At 42.1% G+C, this 17,921-nt stretch overlaps 2 protein-coding genes across 2 annotated transcripts; both read left to right on the plus strand.

The window, feature by feature from the left end:
• Positions 1-6,390: 6,390 nt before the first annotated feature.
• LOC133433006 (complexin-4-like) lies at positions 6,391-10,269 on the plus strand. Its single transcript, XM_061716937.1, has 4 exons — positions 6,391-6,664; positions 6,884-7,267; positions 7,801-7,884; positions 9,064-10,269. The coding sequence occupies exons 2-4, from the start codon at positions 7,025-7,027 to the stop codon at positions 9,274-9,276; spliced, it is 540 nt and encodes a 179-aa protein (XP_061572921.1). The 5' UTR covers positions 6,391-6,664; positions 6,884-7,024; the 3' UTR covers positions 9,277-10,269.
• A 193-nt stretch (positions 10,270-10,462) lies between these two features.
• Positions 10,463-17,903, plus strand: LOC133432964 (cytochrome P450 11B, mitochondrial). Its single transcript, XM_061716933.1, has 9 exons — positions 10,463-10,879; positions 10,973-11,128; positions 12,067-12,281; positions 14,444-14,647; positions 14,723-14,904; positions 14,977-15,143; positions 16,213-16,291; positions 16,426-16,635; positions 17,677-17,903. The coding sequence occupies exons 1-9, from the start codon at positions 10,557-10,559 to the stop codon at positions 17,785-17,787; spliced, it is 1,647 nt and encodes a 548-aa protein (XP_061572917.1). The 5' UTR covers positions 10,463-10,556; the 3' UTR covers positions 17,788-17,903.
• The last annotated feature ends 18 nt before the right edge of the window (positions 17,904-17,921 follow it).

The raw sequence follows: 17,921 nt of genomic DNA on the forward strand, positions 1-17,921 counted from the left end.
TAGTCCAGTGTGTGACGCACACACACAGCTCCTGTAAATGCCACAGAGTCACAGCCCTCCATTGACGTGTTGACTAAAAGCACCTCAGCAGAAAGCACAAGGCTGAATGAGAGCGTGAGCTTGCCAGTTTTTCTTCCACAGCCTTGGCTGAGTTGGAAGAGGTTTATGCTTGTTTGTGGGGAAGGCTGTCTACACCTGTGTGTGGGCGGAGAAGCACAGAAACATGGAAGTGTGTGTACATGATCTTCTCTACCATGCCAAAAATCAGTTCAGGCTGTTTATGAGCATTTATCTTTGACAAAAATTGGCAGTTTCACTTTTAAGATAATATGAGAAAAACTGATTCTGAATTTTAGTCGTGTGGGCCTTTTCTTTTGTCCAATTGCTATTTTTAGATCCCAACTTCAAATATTTAAAGGGATTGTGACATGAAAAACACATTTTTCTTGATTTTTTGTGTTTAGTTGGGTGTCTTGACATCAATTACACCCAAAAAAAAAAAAAACTTTTAACATTCAGTGTATTGTGTGCTTTCTGGGAATTTCCGCATAATTGTGCAAAAACGGCGCGTCTGGTTGGTTGGCGGACCGTTACGTAAAGGGCCGCTAAATCACCGCCCCCTCCACCCAGGTTGGGAGGAGGAGCGGGGCAATGATTGACAGGAAAGGGGGAAAAGGACGCGTTTTTCACAAGCAAAAAACACCGTCATAAAAAAAGCCAGGCCTGGAGTACTGGAGTGAAGTTTTTCTTGTTACACCCTTTTAGACACATTTGAGGGATATTGGCCAAGACTTTTAATAGTGTTAAAAGCATGTTAAAAATTATGTCACAATACCTTTAAAGTAGTTAGGCCATCATATTTCCTTGTGATGTTAACATACTTTTGAAGGCTTCACATGGAGTAGAAGTACCAATAAAATCTACTGTGTTATGTGGCTGACTGTGGCTGGTGCCAGACTTTCACCTGGATCCTCTGTGCCTAGCCATGTCTGCACCGTGTGTCTGTGTGTGTCTGTCTGTGTGTGTGCGGGGAGGGGGGAGGGGGGAGGGGGAGGGCGGGGGGGAGCATTAATACATTTTATGTTTATGTTTTATGGAAAGCACTTTGTGTTACATTTTTTTTTGTATGAAAGGTGCTTTATAAATAAAGTTTGATTTGATTTGATTTGATTTACAGTTAAACCAAACTGAAGAATCCACTGCAAGTTGAACCCAAGGGTGCACTGAGTCGGGACAGACAGGAAGACTGAGGCTGACTGTGGAAAAGGCTTCAGTCTTGATGCCTCTTAAAGAGGATGCCCCTTTAGCGATGCAACAGATAATATGATGAAGGAAATAGTACTTATCTGAGGACATCTAAGCAACTCTATTTTTACGTCAATTTAGTACTTCACTATTCCTGAATGAATGTTGTCTTAACAAATCCCGATATTCAAAGATTGCATGTTTACTGAGCAGAAGAGAAAGTCTCCAGATACTCATTTTGGTGTGCTCGCTGAAATGAGCATCTGGGGTAAAGCACACCCATGGTCTGAATCCTACCTCAATAGTCAATCATTCAGTGTGTCATGAAAAGGGCAAACATGCTCATCCTATCACCTTTTCATTGGTGCCCCAGGGCTGCAACCTATTTTCTTTTCATGGCTTGATCACATCATTTCTCATACCATTGCTATGCTGATGATATTCAATTCTATCAATCTCTCCTGCCAGTTGACTCCACGGTCCGGACAAATGCCACTGCTTCCCTCATTAATATCTCCTTCCACAAATAAAGAATAGGTGCCTTCAGCTAAACCTAAAGACTGAACTCTGTCATCCTGGCCATCCAGTCTGTCCATCATGATGTTGAAATCAGTACCGACTCCTCATCTCTCAACACAGCTAGGAGGGTGAGGGATTTGGTAGTAATGACTGATGACCAGCTATCCTTCAATGACCATATTGGTGCGATCTCTTGCTCATGTCGTTTTGTTCTCCTCTGCATACAGAAACTCTCGCCTTACCTAACTCAGTATCCCACCCAGCTGTAGGTACAGCCTTCCAGATGATCCAGAACATGACAGTATCTTCTTCATCTTAATGGTTTATACTTCCAAATGTCACCTGGCATTAGAGTTCTCAAAAATAGAATGATCTTCCAAAGGCAATAAGAGCGGGGTCGTCCCTTTCTATCTTTAAGAATCTCTCAAAGACACACCTCTTCTGAACTAACCTTCTCCCCTAACATATTAACAATCCAACCCTCACTTTATTTTGCTGTACTTTATTTTATTGCACTTATCGTCTTGTTTTATCCCTTACCATTCCTTCTAGATACTACAAGATGTACTTCATACTGTACCTTGAGCGTATTCCTTGATTTCTAAGTTGCTTTTGATAAAAGCATGAGTAAATGTGAATGTACTTTCAAAGGCTTTAAATGGGTATAAAGTTGATATTTTCAGATTAAATTCATAAGTGCAGAACGCTGGGTTTCCATCATCTCTGTAAGGTGAAAAAACATTCTAGTGAGGCAGTTAAAACAGAAGTACTACAATATTCTTGTATGTGCAACCAGTGGCGTAGCCAGAAAAAAGACATTTGGCGTGCACCAGCAAAGACCGAGTGTGCCAAATTTATTTTCAACAAACTGAGGGTTGCAACCCCACAAACATTCAAAAACACGTATCTATCTCCATTCCAACATTATTAACACTACAAAAGATTCTGGTCAGTGGCCTAATAACAAACCATGTGTCTCTTAACAAGCCATGGGCCTTGAACTAGCAACAGACACAGGCTGCCCATAATAACTTGGGCTCAACAGTCACATCATTTTGGCAAGCCCGTACGATCTTATCTTACCTATATTCAACACCGAGTAAAACAATCTGTTAGTAACCATAAAAGGCAACAGTAGTTTGGAGCAGGTCTAAACATGTCCACACATATGATGTGCTCTCAAATAAACCAGTAACAAAGTAATACAAAAAAAAACACACACACTTTATGGGCCTGATTTACTAAAGGTTTGCGTGCGTAAAAACGTGTGCAAACTTGACATCACCCGCAAACCAATGTGCAAGCTGATCTACTAACAGCGTGCAAAGAGGACTGCGCCTCTCAAATGAGCAAAATAGCACACGCTGTTCATTTAGTACTTTTGCCCTGATGAATAATCAATATGGGGCGTACCCACCAGAAATCGCTAAATACTGGGAGGGGGAAATGCAAATACGTCCATTTACCACACGCAATGAGATTTACCAAGCCTGAAAGTTTTTGCGGGGATTGTGATTGCGTCTGTATTTAATACGTTCGAAAGGAAGGTGCTAATCTGCCCAGCATTACGCAGGGATGCTTGTTGGTGCCTGATTTGAGGACTGGGGTGGGGATGGCTCAACTTGTGGTGAGGATTCTCCACATGCAAAAGGAGAAATATTTTATTTGAATGTTAAATCGAGTATTATTCAGCAAAAGGTTGCCACAGGACAGGAGGCACATTCATTTTTTTATTTGTGATAATAAATAAATCACGTGTTTTCATGGAGAAAAAAGTGTTTCTTATTGTGCGCCTACCTTGTTCTGCAGTTGGCTCTGCTATCAGTTATCTGCTCCTCGCAGAAGGTGAGCTGCACCTGCTGCTCAATGCTGGTTAGAGGCATCCCTCCACCTGTCTTGTTTGCCGAAGTTTTATTAAAGGCCACTTTTTCTTTAGTTCTTCGCCTTATATCTTGCCACCTTCTTTTAACCTCATCTGCCGTACTTTTTGTCTTACCAACTGCATTTATTCTATCGCAGATTTTATCCCATATTGCGTTTCTTTTGGTAATGTCTAAATTTCTTTGCTGTAGTTCATGAATGTGTTTATTTGCCTCTTCCACTAATATCTCTAACTCCAACTCGTCAAATTTCATTTTGCGCTTGCAACTATCCTGCTTTCCATCCGGACTCTCCATGGCGCAAACCGTAAGACACGCAACACCTCATTTAAATACTGCGGTTTGCGCCTGTTATCAATTGCGCAAGCATTCTTAGTTGATCACCCGCAAAACACACAACAACAGCACGTGCAAACTTTTTCAGTGCACACGCAATTTAGTACTCTTTATTTAGGATCTTAGTAAATCAGGCCCTATATGTGTTCTCAAAAAACATCACCAAAACATAAGCACACACAGAGACGTGGTGTGACCAATGAGAGGAACGTAGTAAAGTATAAAACATGCGTACTCATGCACTCTCATAGAGCCATGACGTAGGTATCCACATTACGCAAGAGCAACAACGCTATTTAACCATCTGACGGATAGAGACGGCTTCCATGAGAGTCCAGTGGCCCAGAGCCACTTAAAGGATTCTCAGGTGGATCAGGATCCAACACGTGACCCGCCATCCTTGAAACACACGCCTGTTCTCATGCATGACGAGGCATGAAGTCTGAAAATAGAAAAGAAAGACTCTATATGATGCACACACACTCAAAAAAGTGTGTGCAAAGCCCTTCGAACACAATCTTAAACATGATGTTGATGTACAGCAGTTATATTCATTTGCTGCATGCTTTGGATTAAATTGGAGAAAAATCCGCACACCCATCTCTCCATCTGTCCTCTCACTGATTTGGATCTGCTGAGACAGGACCACCTCAACCTCCCTCTGCTCTGTACTGACCACCTGCTTTTTGGGGTGATGAAACTGATCCCAGCCCTGTTACGGAGCCTGAGCTCAGTGGGGCGTGGTTCTCAAGGGGATCTTATTAAAGCATTAACCGCGCCTGGCAGAAATCAGAGTGGTCCAAGTGACAGAGGGAGAATGTGACACCTTGAAAAGCTGCCTGAAGCGAGTCCATGTGCTTTCAATGCCAACTGGGGCATTAGAGCAGCCTGAAAAGCACAACATCCAACGTGTAGCATCATTCAAAGACATGGAAAATACAGAAAAAAGGACCCAAAAGAGAAAGTAGGAGAGGTGCTGGAGCACATTGATAAGCAGCTTATACAATCCCTCTCATACAACACCTGAACAGTTGTTGAAAGCAAAACGATTTGTCTGGTGTGATACATGAGAGAGAAGTGGGAATCTGTTTGTATAGTACATCCAATACTGATCATTTCACTTGTACACAAAAGGTTGCATCACTTTGTTTTTCTGCCTAAAACTGGAATTTAAAAGAAATCTATAGGAAAAGCATACTTAATCTGATCTATTAGAATTTGGTAAGGACCAGATATTCCATATGTACTGGGACGTTAAAATTCCAGATTTCCCATTAGTAAAATTAAACTCCTCCTAAATTTGGATTTCTGACTTGCAATATTAGTGAAATGCAGCTAGCTCCATCCTTAAATCCAACCTCAACTGAACTGCCCCCCCACCCTCCACGCTCTGTCTGTGTACACAAACACGTACTGTATTGTTGTCATCAGATTAACGTGCTAATAATAGCTACTCCAGTCAGGAGGCCCATAATGATTTCTCTTACTTGCAGCTGGAGCACTTTCAACTCAGTTTGGTTGCTGTTCCCAGTTACAATTTAAGCTTTCCTACTAAACTGGACTCCACCTGGCTGAGTTCCAGTGAATATCTTCCACCTGGATGTAATACCGCAGTAGAAGTGTTCAAAGGTGAAACTGCGGGAAACAAGTTGCCAAAATGTGAAGATACATTTAAAGAATTGTTTATAGTTTATCTGATTGATTTTCATACCAGTGCCTGGCCCCGTCATCTGACAGCTTCTTGTTAAATTAAGAAACAATGCTAGATTATGCAACGTATCATTGCTCTCGCTTTTCTGTCTGTGAAGAGGTCAATACTTATGAACTGGAAGATTCGCAAACCAAACTGCTTTCACAAATACAATTGGCTGAAGGACTTTTTGGATTTATTATCAATGGAAAAGGCAACCGCAATCCTCAAAGATAATGAAAATAACCAATTTGCCCCATGGACTGTCATTAGACAACAGTTGAGAATAATGTAATAATAATATGACCTGTTGTGTTGGTCACATGCTTCTTATTTTATTTTACTTATTCTTCTTTTAGAGCTGGACCTGAACTGACACTAGAGGCACCATCATTCTTAAAGTTTATCTGTACCAACCCTTCCACCCACCCCCTTGTCTTTTTTTTTTTGGTGTTATTGTAATGTTTCTTTTTTTGATTATGTGAAATGTGGTGTTGTAAACCTTTTTCTTTTTATTTATTGTCCCTGTCTTCATTTTGAAAAATTTAAATTATAAATAATAAAAAAAAAGAAACAATGCAACAGTGTAAAAGGACCAGTCCGTGGAAGTCAACATGACATCAGCTACTTCCTTCAAATCCTCATCACAGACACGTGAGTCATCAGGTGCATTTCCTAACGAGATTCACCTACTTAAGTCCTTTAATCTGCGTTGAAGAGTTGGGGGTAGCTGAGTGTGGAGTGAGTCGAGAGGAAGGAATGAGCGAAGCAGGGGCTTCACCCCGATTGCAATCATTTTCTGCAGTGAGGACCAATATGCACATGTGTCTCAACCTCTCCTCAGGAGACTTCTTCTTTTTTCTTCTTCTCTAGTTCCCCTGTTTGTTTTTAAGCTTTGAGGATTTCCTGCAGGTGGTGGTGAAAGCCATCTGTCTGCTCGCGTGATCAGGACTTCTTGCTGTCAACAGATGTCCAACTGTGACCACCTGCATGGGTAAGAAAACTGTGCACCAGGAGACCAGAAAAAAAACAGAACACAGAATTGTAGTTTCGCATTTGTCATTGTTTGTCCTTGTATAAGCTCCAGCTTTTCAGATTAGGCAACCCAGCCTCCTCTCGATGACAAACATTTATGTTTGAAGGTGGTGTGTGTGAGGCCTACAGGAAAATGAGTGTCAGAGCCTTGTCTGACTGCTGTCCTTGTCCTTGGCAGGTCTCAACCTGAATTATTGCTGTGAGACTGCCATAAAGACACAGCATGTTTGAAGGAGAAAGCCATTATATTTCCACCCGTCTCTTGTCAAGAAAGTAGAGGTGTGGTCGTTTTCGCTCGTCCCCAGAGCCGGCACCCATCATGGAGTCTGTGATGAGAATGAAAAAGACACTGAGGATGCCCATCAGGAAGCTGGGCAGATGTGTGTCTGGGCTGAAGAAGAGGAGATTGTTCCCCAAGCACAGGAGGAGGAGGAGGAGTAGAGGAGGGAGAGGACACAGAGGATGTAACATGCTGGGGAGGACCCCTGCCCCCCGAGCTGTACCTCCTAAAGCCCCGACAGTCATTCGCTCATACCAGCCAGACCTGGACCGGGAGAGGCAAGTGGACGCTTTATAATGTGGAGAAAGGAATGTAGGGAAGGAAATGTCCCGATACTTGTGGACATGGAAGCAAAAATCAATAAACATACATTAATTTAATACATCAAGTATGTGGTAAAAGAGAATACAGATTTTGTTATTATTAGATTAGACACTTTCTGATACATGCAGGTTGTAAACATCAGGATAAACTGTTGAGATGATGTAAACACCACACAAGTTTCTGAGTTCTGACCTACTACCACTTAAATAGTCAGAATTTACAACCAATGTGGTTTTAATATATTTGGTGTGAACTGGTGCAGTTTTGTGACTTGACTTCAAACTGTAAATGAAATATTCCCGAATGTAATTCAGCGAAAGACAACACTCACTGGCAAATAACCATCACAATGTTCACAAGCTCTTCAAAGTGGAAGATCAACATTGAGTCAACAGAAGCTAAAATGAACATTCAACTCAGTTTTAGCAGCCGTGTCGCTTGATCCGAGTTCTGTCATATCAGGTGTGTTTTTGTGCTCCGTTTACAGGAAGTCGCGAGAGGAAATGAACACTCAGAAGAACGCAGAGAGAGCAGCGATGAGATCTCACTTTAGGAGAAAATATGAGCTGTCAGAGGTTTGTGAACACAACACAACAAACTCATCTCACTACAGTTTCAGCTTAGCCTTGTAGCTTGAAGCGCATCTTTTTTTGAGATATTTGGAGCATTGAAGCATGCACACACATCACACACAGTTACACAAAACCCAATGTGAAATAATCAACTCCACCACAAAACAGTTACAGATTTTAAGTCATTTCATGTTTCTGTGATACAAGTTTAGATTTTCTTTGTGAAATAAACTCGCACTGCACAAGTTATAAACTCAAAAGATCCCTATATTGACTTTTAAATGAAGTATAAACATCACTTTTTCCTTTAATTAGCCCAATTCTTACATGTATGACTTATTTCCTAATTCAAAAACGAACCTATGCAATATGTTGAAATTTTACTTAAAGGCGTCCGTCAGTTGGTTGAATATGGAGCCATGAGAGAAATCATAGGAGCTTATACATCAGGAAAAGGAAATCTGCTCCCTACTAAATACAGAAGCAGTGTTTGAAGCACTAAGGATGCCCTCACAACCTCAGCATGAATCAAGAAGCTGGGTAGCTGCCAGACTCTGCCGATAAAATGAATGATCATTAGCAGGTGTGAGCATCTCCAGATAAGTAGATATTTTGGCCTTTGCTGGTCTGGAGGATTCATTTGTGTGTTAACGCAATTTGGAGACCACAATGGCATACTGAAAACATTTTTTTTTAAAGATTGACCCCTGGAAAGACATCTCTTCAAAAAACATCATAATCACAACAGCTCAGAGATTTGGATCTGTTTTGCAATGACAGGAAACTGGACACCTTGCAGTTATTATGTCAACCACAAGCTCTTCAGTATGCCAAAGTATTTTACAATGAAATGTGATGCCATCTGCCTGACAGCCAAAGCTTCTACGAACTTGATTATTTGATTGCAAACAAACCAGCCAATTTACAATCGAGAGGCGAAATCTGCGCCCAAACAATTGCCCACAAGTCTCAATGACCTAAAGCAATGTTGTAAAGAATATTGTACTTTTGAAGGAATAATTACGTGTTATAAGTATGTTCTTTTGTGAAATTACTATTTCCTTTCCCTGTTGGCGTTGAATGACTGATGTGGACACAAATTCAGGGTAAATATCGCTATCCAAGTTCCTGCCTTATTTAAAACCCTTCACTCTTCTTCTTTTCCCACCTTGGATGATTCAGAGCCGAAAGGACAAGAACCACCTGAGGTCTGTTGGCGGGAAAGTGTCTCTCCCCCACGAGCTGTCGAGGATGATTAATCCTGAAACCAAAACCAAGGACGATGGCTTCAACCTCCTGACCGCCTTTCAAGGCCTGAGCTTCAAAACAGCAGCGGTCACAAGCGGCAAACACAGAAGCGTGTCCACAAACAGGGACTCTTGTAAAGTCATGTGACCAAACCTGTGTAAAGCTGTATGTAACCACAGAAATGACTTCTACACATCTGTGTAAATGAACATGAATGCTGATTCCAGCTGTTCTGTTGATCTTGAGTGTAAAGACTCAGTCTGTTAACGCCTGATGGCATTTGAACATATCATTCAAACATCGTTTTTTTTCTTATTTTACTTTTTTTTTAACTTTTTTTTAAGGCATGATGGTAAATATAAACAATCAACTGAATATGCTCAAAATGGAATGCACTCAGTGTGCTTATACCTACATTCCAGTTATTATAAACACTTTATTAAAGTCTGCTTTCAAATGCTTACTAGATACACTTCAAATGATGTGCTTTTTGGGAGGTTTATTTTAAGCTGATAAAATGATCATTTGAGAAGCTAAAACACATGAAATGTAACATCTTACAGGTCAAACAGTATTGTGTGTATGACTTTTTAAATGTTCACTTCATATTCACTGCCATTACTTAACATTTTAAAGAAATACAAAATAGTTGTACTAAAAGGTAAGGGTGCTTTTCTGTTTACTAATTAATTTATTTAATTTAAAGCTACCATAGCTAGTTCACAGGGCTGTTGAAGCTCTTTAACTCATATAGATCCATCTGAGTGATCTATACACAAGTCAGGAATCTCAGGGCCACACGCTAACATTTATACACTTACACAACATCTATACATTTTTTACATTTTTTGAGTGTTAAATTTGTCTTGTTTTCCTCTTCTTTTCTTATGAAGAAAGATAACTAACATTTACTGTTTTGTATTATTCTTGCTGTGTGTAATTAAGCCACATTTGTATCTGCAACGGTAAAGAACGACATTTTAAGTTACTGCTTTCATTTATGTTAAGTTAATATCGGTGTGTAAATAGTTTGACACTTTCTAGATGATGGATTTTATAAATCATGAAGCAGAAACCAAAGGACCTTGGAACTAACATGTAGACAGAGCTGAAACTTGTAATAAAGACCTTTTTTGTCCAGATGGATTCACTCTTACTTTGGCCCACTGTCCAACGTCTGAGTATGTGTGTGTGAGTGTGTTTGGGTTAAATAAGCCTTACATTTGCGCTCTGTTGTCTTTCTCTTGAACTCTGACAGTCAGACTCATAAATAATCCCCAGCTATCAGTTCATCAGGGTGAAAATGCCCATCCAAGGCTCCGTGTGAGGTTGGAGCTGGAGGAGGGAAGTGATCATTGCCCGAGAGGCAACAACGACAAAGTTCTCACAGGTCCGGATGCGACTGACCAACACACCTTGTTTGGATCATGAGGAGCATGTCCATAGGAGTGCCGGTGTTAGTCAGGGTGCAGAGCACATCTGGGTCCAGATTCTTTGGTGATGCATTGCAAAGGGGTCTTTGTATGGCTGCAGCCGGGACTGTGGTGCATGGTAAGTTAGAAAGGGGAAAGGAAGCTGCAAAAAAGATCAGAAAGACGGGCATGGATGGACGAGTGCGAAGCTTTGAGGAGATCCCTCACACAGGGAGGAATGGCTGGATCAACCTGGTGAAGTTCTGGAGAGAAAATCGTTTCCAGCAGCTCCACAAGCACATGGAGAGGACCTTCAATGCCCTCGGCCCCATCTACAGGTACAGGGAGGTTTACATCTAATGCTATGCATGGTTCTCCAGTTTGTTCATGTATCTTTGAGCTCACACGAGCCTTTCTGTCCTTGTGTGAAGGGAGAAAGTGGGGACCCTTAGCAGTGTGAACATCTTGTTACCATCTGACATCAGTGAGCTGTTTCAGTCGGAGGGGCTTCACCCTCGACGGATGACCTTGCAGCCGTGGGCAACACACCGAGAGATACGTAACCATAGCAAGGGAGTCTTCCTCAAGTCAGTTCCATCTCTTTGTTTTACAGTCTCATGCTGTGGATCTTTTTATCTTTTCATTTGGCAAAGTTTTCCAGTTTAAGACTCAAGATAGACTTGCACAATCTCCCCATGAGCACAATCTCCCCATAGACAGCAAGTTTATTTTAAGTGGTCATTTTCAGCTGGAGACATAACATAACAGCTTTCAGCCACTGTGGGATTTTTTTAGCTGCTGGAAAGTTGTGGAAAGAAATTCTCCTTCATTCATTTGGGAAACTCATATAAGACATTAAAAACAAATATAAAAATAAAAGCATGAAATGCTGATGTTAAGCTGAGTTTTTATGATGCATCCCATAGTTTAATGGAGACCATTCAATGTTGTATTTCCACACACTGGCTGGATTTATGATCTGATGAAGTGAGATTATGGATAGCAGGTCTCATTATGTAGCCACATTTGCCCTTTTCAGTGAAATCTCCTGGTGAACAGGGATAAAGCTTTGATTAGATCATACAGCAATACTTCCCTTGGGTTGCAAGTTTTCTAAAAGTTCTCTTTAGATATGCAAATGAGATATGCTCAATTAAAACTCCCCCAAGAACCTGATTTTGTTGTCTTAGTCTGCCATAAGGTGGTTTAATTTATTTCCAAACTGACTTAATTGCTTTTTCTTGGATTGTAAATTATGTTTCTAATACTGGAAAGGTTAATCTGTCATTTTTGGTCACCCTCATTGCAAATGTCTCTGACACATACATTATGTGTGACCACACAGACATCTTGGACTTAGACATCATGGTTGTCGTCCATCAGTTTTTGATACAGTAGGTTAGAAACAAGGTTAAGTGCTGCAGATGTCAATGGTTTTGTGTGAAGGCAGGGGGATTCACTTGGCTCACTTGGTATAGAGTGAAATGGGTCTATTTTGATGACTCACTGCAACCCGTCTCCACAGGAACGGCGAGGAGTGGAGAGCAGACCGCCTTCAGCTCAACAAGGAGGTGATGATGAGTGCGGCCGTAAAGAGCTTTCTCCCCCTCCTCGATGAGGTTGGGAGAGACTTCTGTCGTATGCTGCAGGAGCGAGTGGAGAGGAAGGGGAGGGGAGACGAGGGCAAGCGCAGTCTCACCATCGATCCCAGTCCTGACCTTTTCCGCTTCGCACTCGAAGGTCGGAGGTCATTTGCATCATCCTGGTTTTTATGCTTTTTATGTACCAAAGTCTCTTGATTTTATTTACAACTGGCAAATTAAATTTGGTTGATTAGTTGTTCCCACAGCCACCTTTAAATCAAGTGTCACTCAGCTTAGCAACCAGCAATTTGAGCCATAAATACTCTCTGATGCCAGGGGGAATATTCAATCTCCCCCCCCTTTGGTAGTCTTTCTCTCTGCAGACATCTCATTGGTTCTAACCAGTGAGCTTTAATTTGATAATATTCTCACTTTGAGAAAGAGCAACATTTTAGATCTAGCAACTGAAAATATCTGTCCTTAACATATTCAAGATGTAGGAGGTCAAAGGGTGCATACTTCTTTAAAAATAGAAATGATCAAAGCTGCAGCATTCCTTCTGCAGGTCGGCTCTTTTTATGTGTCTATCTTCATCATACCACATCCACAAGTGTCAATCCTTGTGTGACTCAGCGCACTTTTGTGTCTACGTAAGCGCAAAGCTGAAGACTGAGTCATGTTGTTTTGATCTAAACGGATCACAGTGCACAGTCAGGCACTAAGCCAGAGTGGGAGTGGGCCCACAAGAAACTCTATCCCCGTGGATGATGTTAAGTTAATGTAACATAAGCACGTGTGATAGATGAGGGATCGGTGAGGGAAGGCAGACGTGAAGCTCCTCCAAGTTCATATGTGCACTCAGAAAACATTACTTCTCTGTGTGAAGATGGATTTAAAAAACGTTACCTGTCCGATGTGGAGAAAAATGTTGTTTGAATTACTTACAAATAATTGTTTATATCAATCATATTCAAACAAACATGGGGAAGTAAAGCTTTTACCACATTTTTAAGATTCTCCTCCAATTCTTTGCCTGCGGCACGTCATGACTGCAGGCAGCAGACTCAGAATGTGGTTTTGCATTGCCTTGTTGAAAAATGCATAGATGTGCCTGGAGGTGGCATATGTTGCTCTACAATCCCAATGTTCCTTCTTGCATGACACTGCTGCCACAGAAGTGTAAATTAACTTTTGCCGAGGACACTGATACGACCTCATACCATCACAGCGCCTGGACGGCAGTCTGATTAGTCCCATGTGGCAACATGGAGAGTTCTTATGAAAAAGATTTGAATATACTCATCAAAACAGTTTAATTTAACTTACTTGTACAGCTTTAATTCACAAAAAAGTAACCTCAAGGCACTTCACAATAAGGAAATTCATTACAGTGCAGAAAATAAAATCAGGTTCAGTCTGTTTTTTTCTTTTAATTTGGAAATGACCTTGATAAGGAATCCAACATATTGCGTTTGAGTTGTACTTTGTTGTGCTGGTCTGCCCCCTCTTTTTCTATTTCGTGCATGTTTGCAGGCCAGAGCTTCAGGAGCTGCATGCTGCCCCGCAGTCCCCCCTCTGATCATCCCACTGCTGCTTCCACCTGTCTGTATAGATCTCTGTTGGATACCTGCTGACATCCTGACCTGCGATCCCGCCCTCTGACCACCTCAGTGTCTGCTGTCTACATCTGCTTATATAGTCATCTCTGTAGTGCACGAACTTACTATTGTGTCTGTGTCTCTCCTTTCTCTGTTCTTCATTCTCTGTCTGTTCTCTCTTTCCTTGCTCTGCCCAGCTGACCTCCGGCAGGGTTCCCCTCAGGGTCCTGCTCAAGGTTTCTTTCCTCCTAAAGTGGAGTTTTTCCTTGCCACTGTTTGGCTTAAGGGTTTTCTCCCACTAGGGGAGTTTTTACCTGCCATTCATCATGTAATAATTGCTCGGGGGTCATGTTCTGGGTCTCTGGAAAGCGCCTAGAGACAACTTCTGTTGTAATAAACGTTATATAAATAAAATTGAATTGAATTGAATTGAATGCCTCCGAGCCCAGAGACGTCAACAGTAGTTAAGATATGATGCCCGGGTTTATTTTTAAGTGGCATTTGTGACAGTATCTCTACTGTTGCGTTTACCAAACTAATCCTTTACCCATAAAGTTATGTGAGCTATTGATGGATGATGGTTCTGGATATGTTGGTGTCTGAGGCTGAAATGGAAAACAGATAATGAGAAACAATAATCTATGAAATATTGTGGGATCATACTAACTGTTTCTAATTTCTAACACCTTGAAGCTCAACCTCCCCTTCCTCCTATCTGCAGCCAGTTGTCATGTCATCTATGGAGAGCGTGTTGGGCTCTTCTCCTCATCTCCTTCCCTTGAGTCTCAGAAGTTCATCTGGGCTGTCGAGCGAATGCTGGCCACCACCCCTCCTCTCCTCTACCTCCCTCCTCGCCTCCTGCAACGTGTCGGCGCTCCCCTGTGGACGCAGCACGCCACAGCGTGGGACCACATCTTCAGTCATGGTAAGAAGAACGTTCATCTCATTGTCCTTAATCCTTTGCTTCATTCTCCTCACTCCTGTCCTGTGCTTGGTGCAGCCGAGGCAAGGATCCAGAGGGCGTACCAGCGTCTGTCCTCCTCCCAGGGCAAGGCGTCTATGACAGTGGCAGCTGGAGGCCCGTACCCTGGTGTTCTGGGGAAACTGATGGAGAAAGGGCAGCTGTCTTTGGATCTCATAAAAGCCAACGTCACCGAGCTGATGGCCGGAGGGGTCGACACGGTGTGTGTGTTTACGTTTTTTATTGTCCTGAGTCTGTGCACCTGAGTCTCTCTCACCCCTTCCCCTCTTCAGACAGCCGTACCACTGCAGTTTGCTCTGTTTGAGCTGGGACGCAACCCGGAGGTGCAGGACAGGGTCAGGCAGCAGGTGAGGACGTCATGGGGACAGGCGGGCGGCGACCCTCAGAGGGCCCTGCAAGGGGCACCGCTGCTGAAAGGCACCGTCAAAGAGGTTCTCAGGTACAGAAATCTCAGCTCTACCTGCATACTTTTAGCAGCTTTTGTTGCTTATGTTTGTGCAGTTGTCTGCCCAGATTCACTTACACACACCTTCTGTTAGACAAGTGCAATATACTATGTAAATGGACTTCTGCATCAGCCAGTGGTCACATGCTAAAATACAGATGGTTAATTTGGTTATTTATGTGTACAATTTTCAGGCTCTTTTATTTTGTTTTAAGTTTAAACATGAAAGATAATTCCTGAATTAAATCCCTCATCAACAACCACTTACCAATTCTTCTCACCTTGCTGAAAGGAGCTGAACGGTTTTTGAGAAGCCTAGAGTAAATTTTCAAACCTCCTTGGACTATATTAAAATGACTGCCAAGGTCTGATGAAATCAAATCCCGAAAGAGTTTCAAAATAGATCAGGATAAAGCTCCAGAAAACGTGTGTACAGTATGTTAACTTTGAACTGGTCATGTTTTGCCAGACTGGCTATACATGCAGATTTACTCCAACCCTCCAAGTTAATGATATGGAAATTCTTCAAAAATTCATCCACCCTCTATTCCCATTTCCTCGTAGTCAAGGTCAGTGAGCTCTGCTGTCCATTCCTGCTAATTTGAAATAGGCAGCTGCCCCCCAGCTGCAGCATCATAAACCTGGAGGATTTGATGGTGTAGCATTCGCCACACTAGTGATGTAGTCAAACTGAACTTTGGACGTGCAGAGTCGTGAGGCAGACTCTCCTTAACCAACCCAGACCTCAACAATCCCGAGAGCCATGCTTTCAAATGATCTTGATTTGAAGCAGCAACTTCCAGTAACGTTTCTTTGACCTAAAGCAGGAACGGCATCCATGACAACCAAAGAGGAATAACCCACGGGGATGGAACAAAAATAACTTGCACCTTCAGATCAGTAGGGCATGAAAAGCTCACGCTCCAAGGTTTACAAAAGCTTTTATGGGAGATCATGTTTTTGTCATCATAAATCTATCCTGAGCCTTTGTCTGTAATTGAGTGACATTTTAAAGCTGATATTAGTCAACATGAACTGGAGTGGGTTTATTCGTTTGTTTCAGGTTATACCCAGTGGGAATCACTGTCCAGAGATATCCAGTCAGAGACATTATTCTCCAGAATTACCACATACCTGCAGGGGTATGTGACATGTCCACTCTGTGACTGTCTTTGCTCATGTTTCCCGTAATTTTAAATAACAGCACACAAACTCATCATTGCAGATTCAGATCTACATCAGAGCTCCAAATATTTTGTTGTAATCATTCCCACAGACTATGGTCCAGGCTTGTCTTTACCCGATGGGAAGGAGCGCCCAGGTGTTTGAGGACCCACTGCGCTTTGACCCCAGCCGGTGGATCCATGGGGATGATGGCCGGAGAGGGGAAGGGGCGGGCTTTCGCTCGCTGGCGTTTGGGTTCGGGGCGAGGCAATGTGTTGGCAGGAGGATTGCTGAAAATGAGATGCAGCTCTTGCTCATGCATGTAAGTGAGTGAAGAAGATGGAAGAGGAAAAATAATAAAACATCTAGAGAAGGATGAAGGAGGGACCAGAAAGAAGGGTGTGACTCAGGATGGGAAAAATAAAAATGTAAAGGATGTTGTTGACCGAAGAGGCTGGAATGATAAAAGATTTGACAAGTTTAACCGTAGTCTGTTGAAGTAAAACAGGCGAGTGGGTTTAACACATAATAATGAGTTATGGAGTTAAGTCCAGCATTTGGACATTAGTAAAACAACAGGATCACTGAGCAGAAACATGAAGTAGACTTTTCACTCCCTCCTTAAAGACGGCAGACAGCCAGGCGGAAAATGTCCCAAAACCACAAACCACACCACATCATAGCAGCTGTGTGTCAACAGCTATGATCTGTGTTACGTTGTGGCCTTTTTGGCTCTTCTTTATGGCTGTTGTTGGGCCAGTTTTCGCAAATGTGCAGCATTTTTTTAATAGTTTCAGGCCATGTGTTCCTGTTAAGATTGGTATGCGTCTCTGCTGCCTGTGGTCGTCTTGTACCAATTCGTGGTTGTGTTGTGTCTCAAACCAGTCATTTTAAATCTATTTTAGCATTCACATCCATTTTGTGTCAAAGCTTACTTGGATCATATACTGTACCATGTATCTGTGGCCACTCAGTGTCTCTTTGTGTTCATCTTGTACTTCTTTATGCTTGATTTGGTCTTTTCATCTTCTTTGTGTTCTTTTGCTATAAGAGTTTGGTCATTGTGCAATTCCTTCTTGCCATTATCTCCTAATTTATAACTCATTGTTATGTGTGCGTACTGGAAATTATTTTCTGAAATAAGACCAACAGCCCCCAAACTAGTTTGGCCTGTGTATGTAGACTTGTGTCGAAATCTGTGAGTAAGGAGTTGCATATTTATTTAAGAGCAATGAGCATGTTGTGCACATGACTTTCATCACTTTAATGTACTATCTGCTCTCTAATGTATACTCTTCTTCCCCCCTTGCCATGACCTTTTCATCAACCCTTCTCCCTGCCTCCCCTCTTCATCCTCGTCTAGATCCTGCTGAGCTTCAATCTCAGCGTGCCGTCTTCAGAGGATCTCAAAACCACCGCCACCCTCATCCTGCAGCCTGAGACTCCACCAAGGATTACTTTCAGCAAGCTCTGACACAAAGACCAGAGTCGTACCGTCACCCTTGGATATGTTTAATCGTGCAGTTCATCACTGTGTCATGTTTATTCCTTGGCTATACTTAACGACGAGCTTTTAAGTCAACCTCATTCTCTGCATTTAGTTATAAG

This window comes from Cololabis saira, chromosome 3 (assembly GCF_033807715.1).
Source record: "Cololabis saira isolate AMF1-May2022 chromosome 3, fColSai1.1, whole genome shotgun sequence".
Classification (NCBI taxonomy): Eukaryota; Metazoa; Chordata; class Actinopteri; order Beloniformes; family Belonidae; genus Cololabis; species Cololabis saira.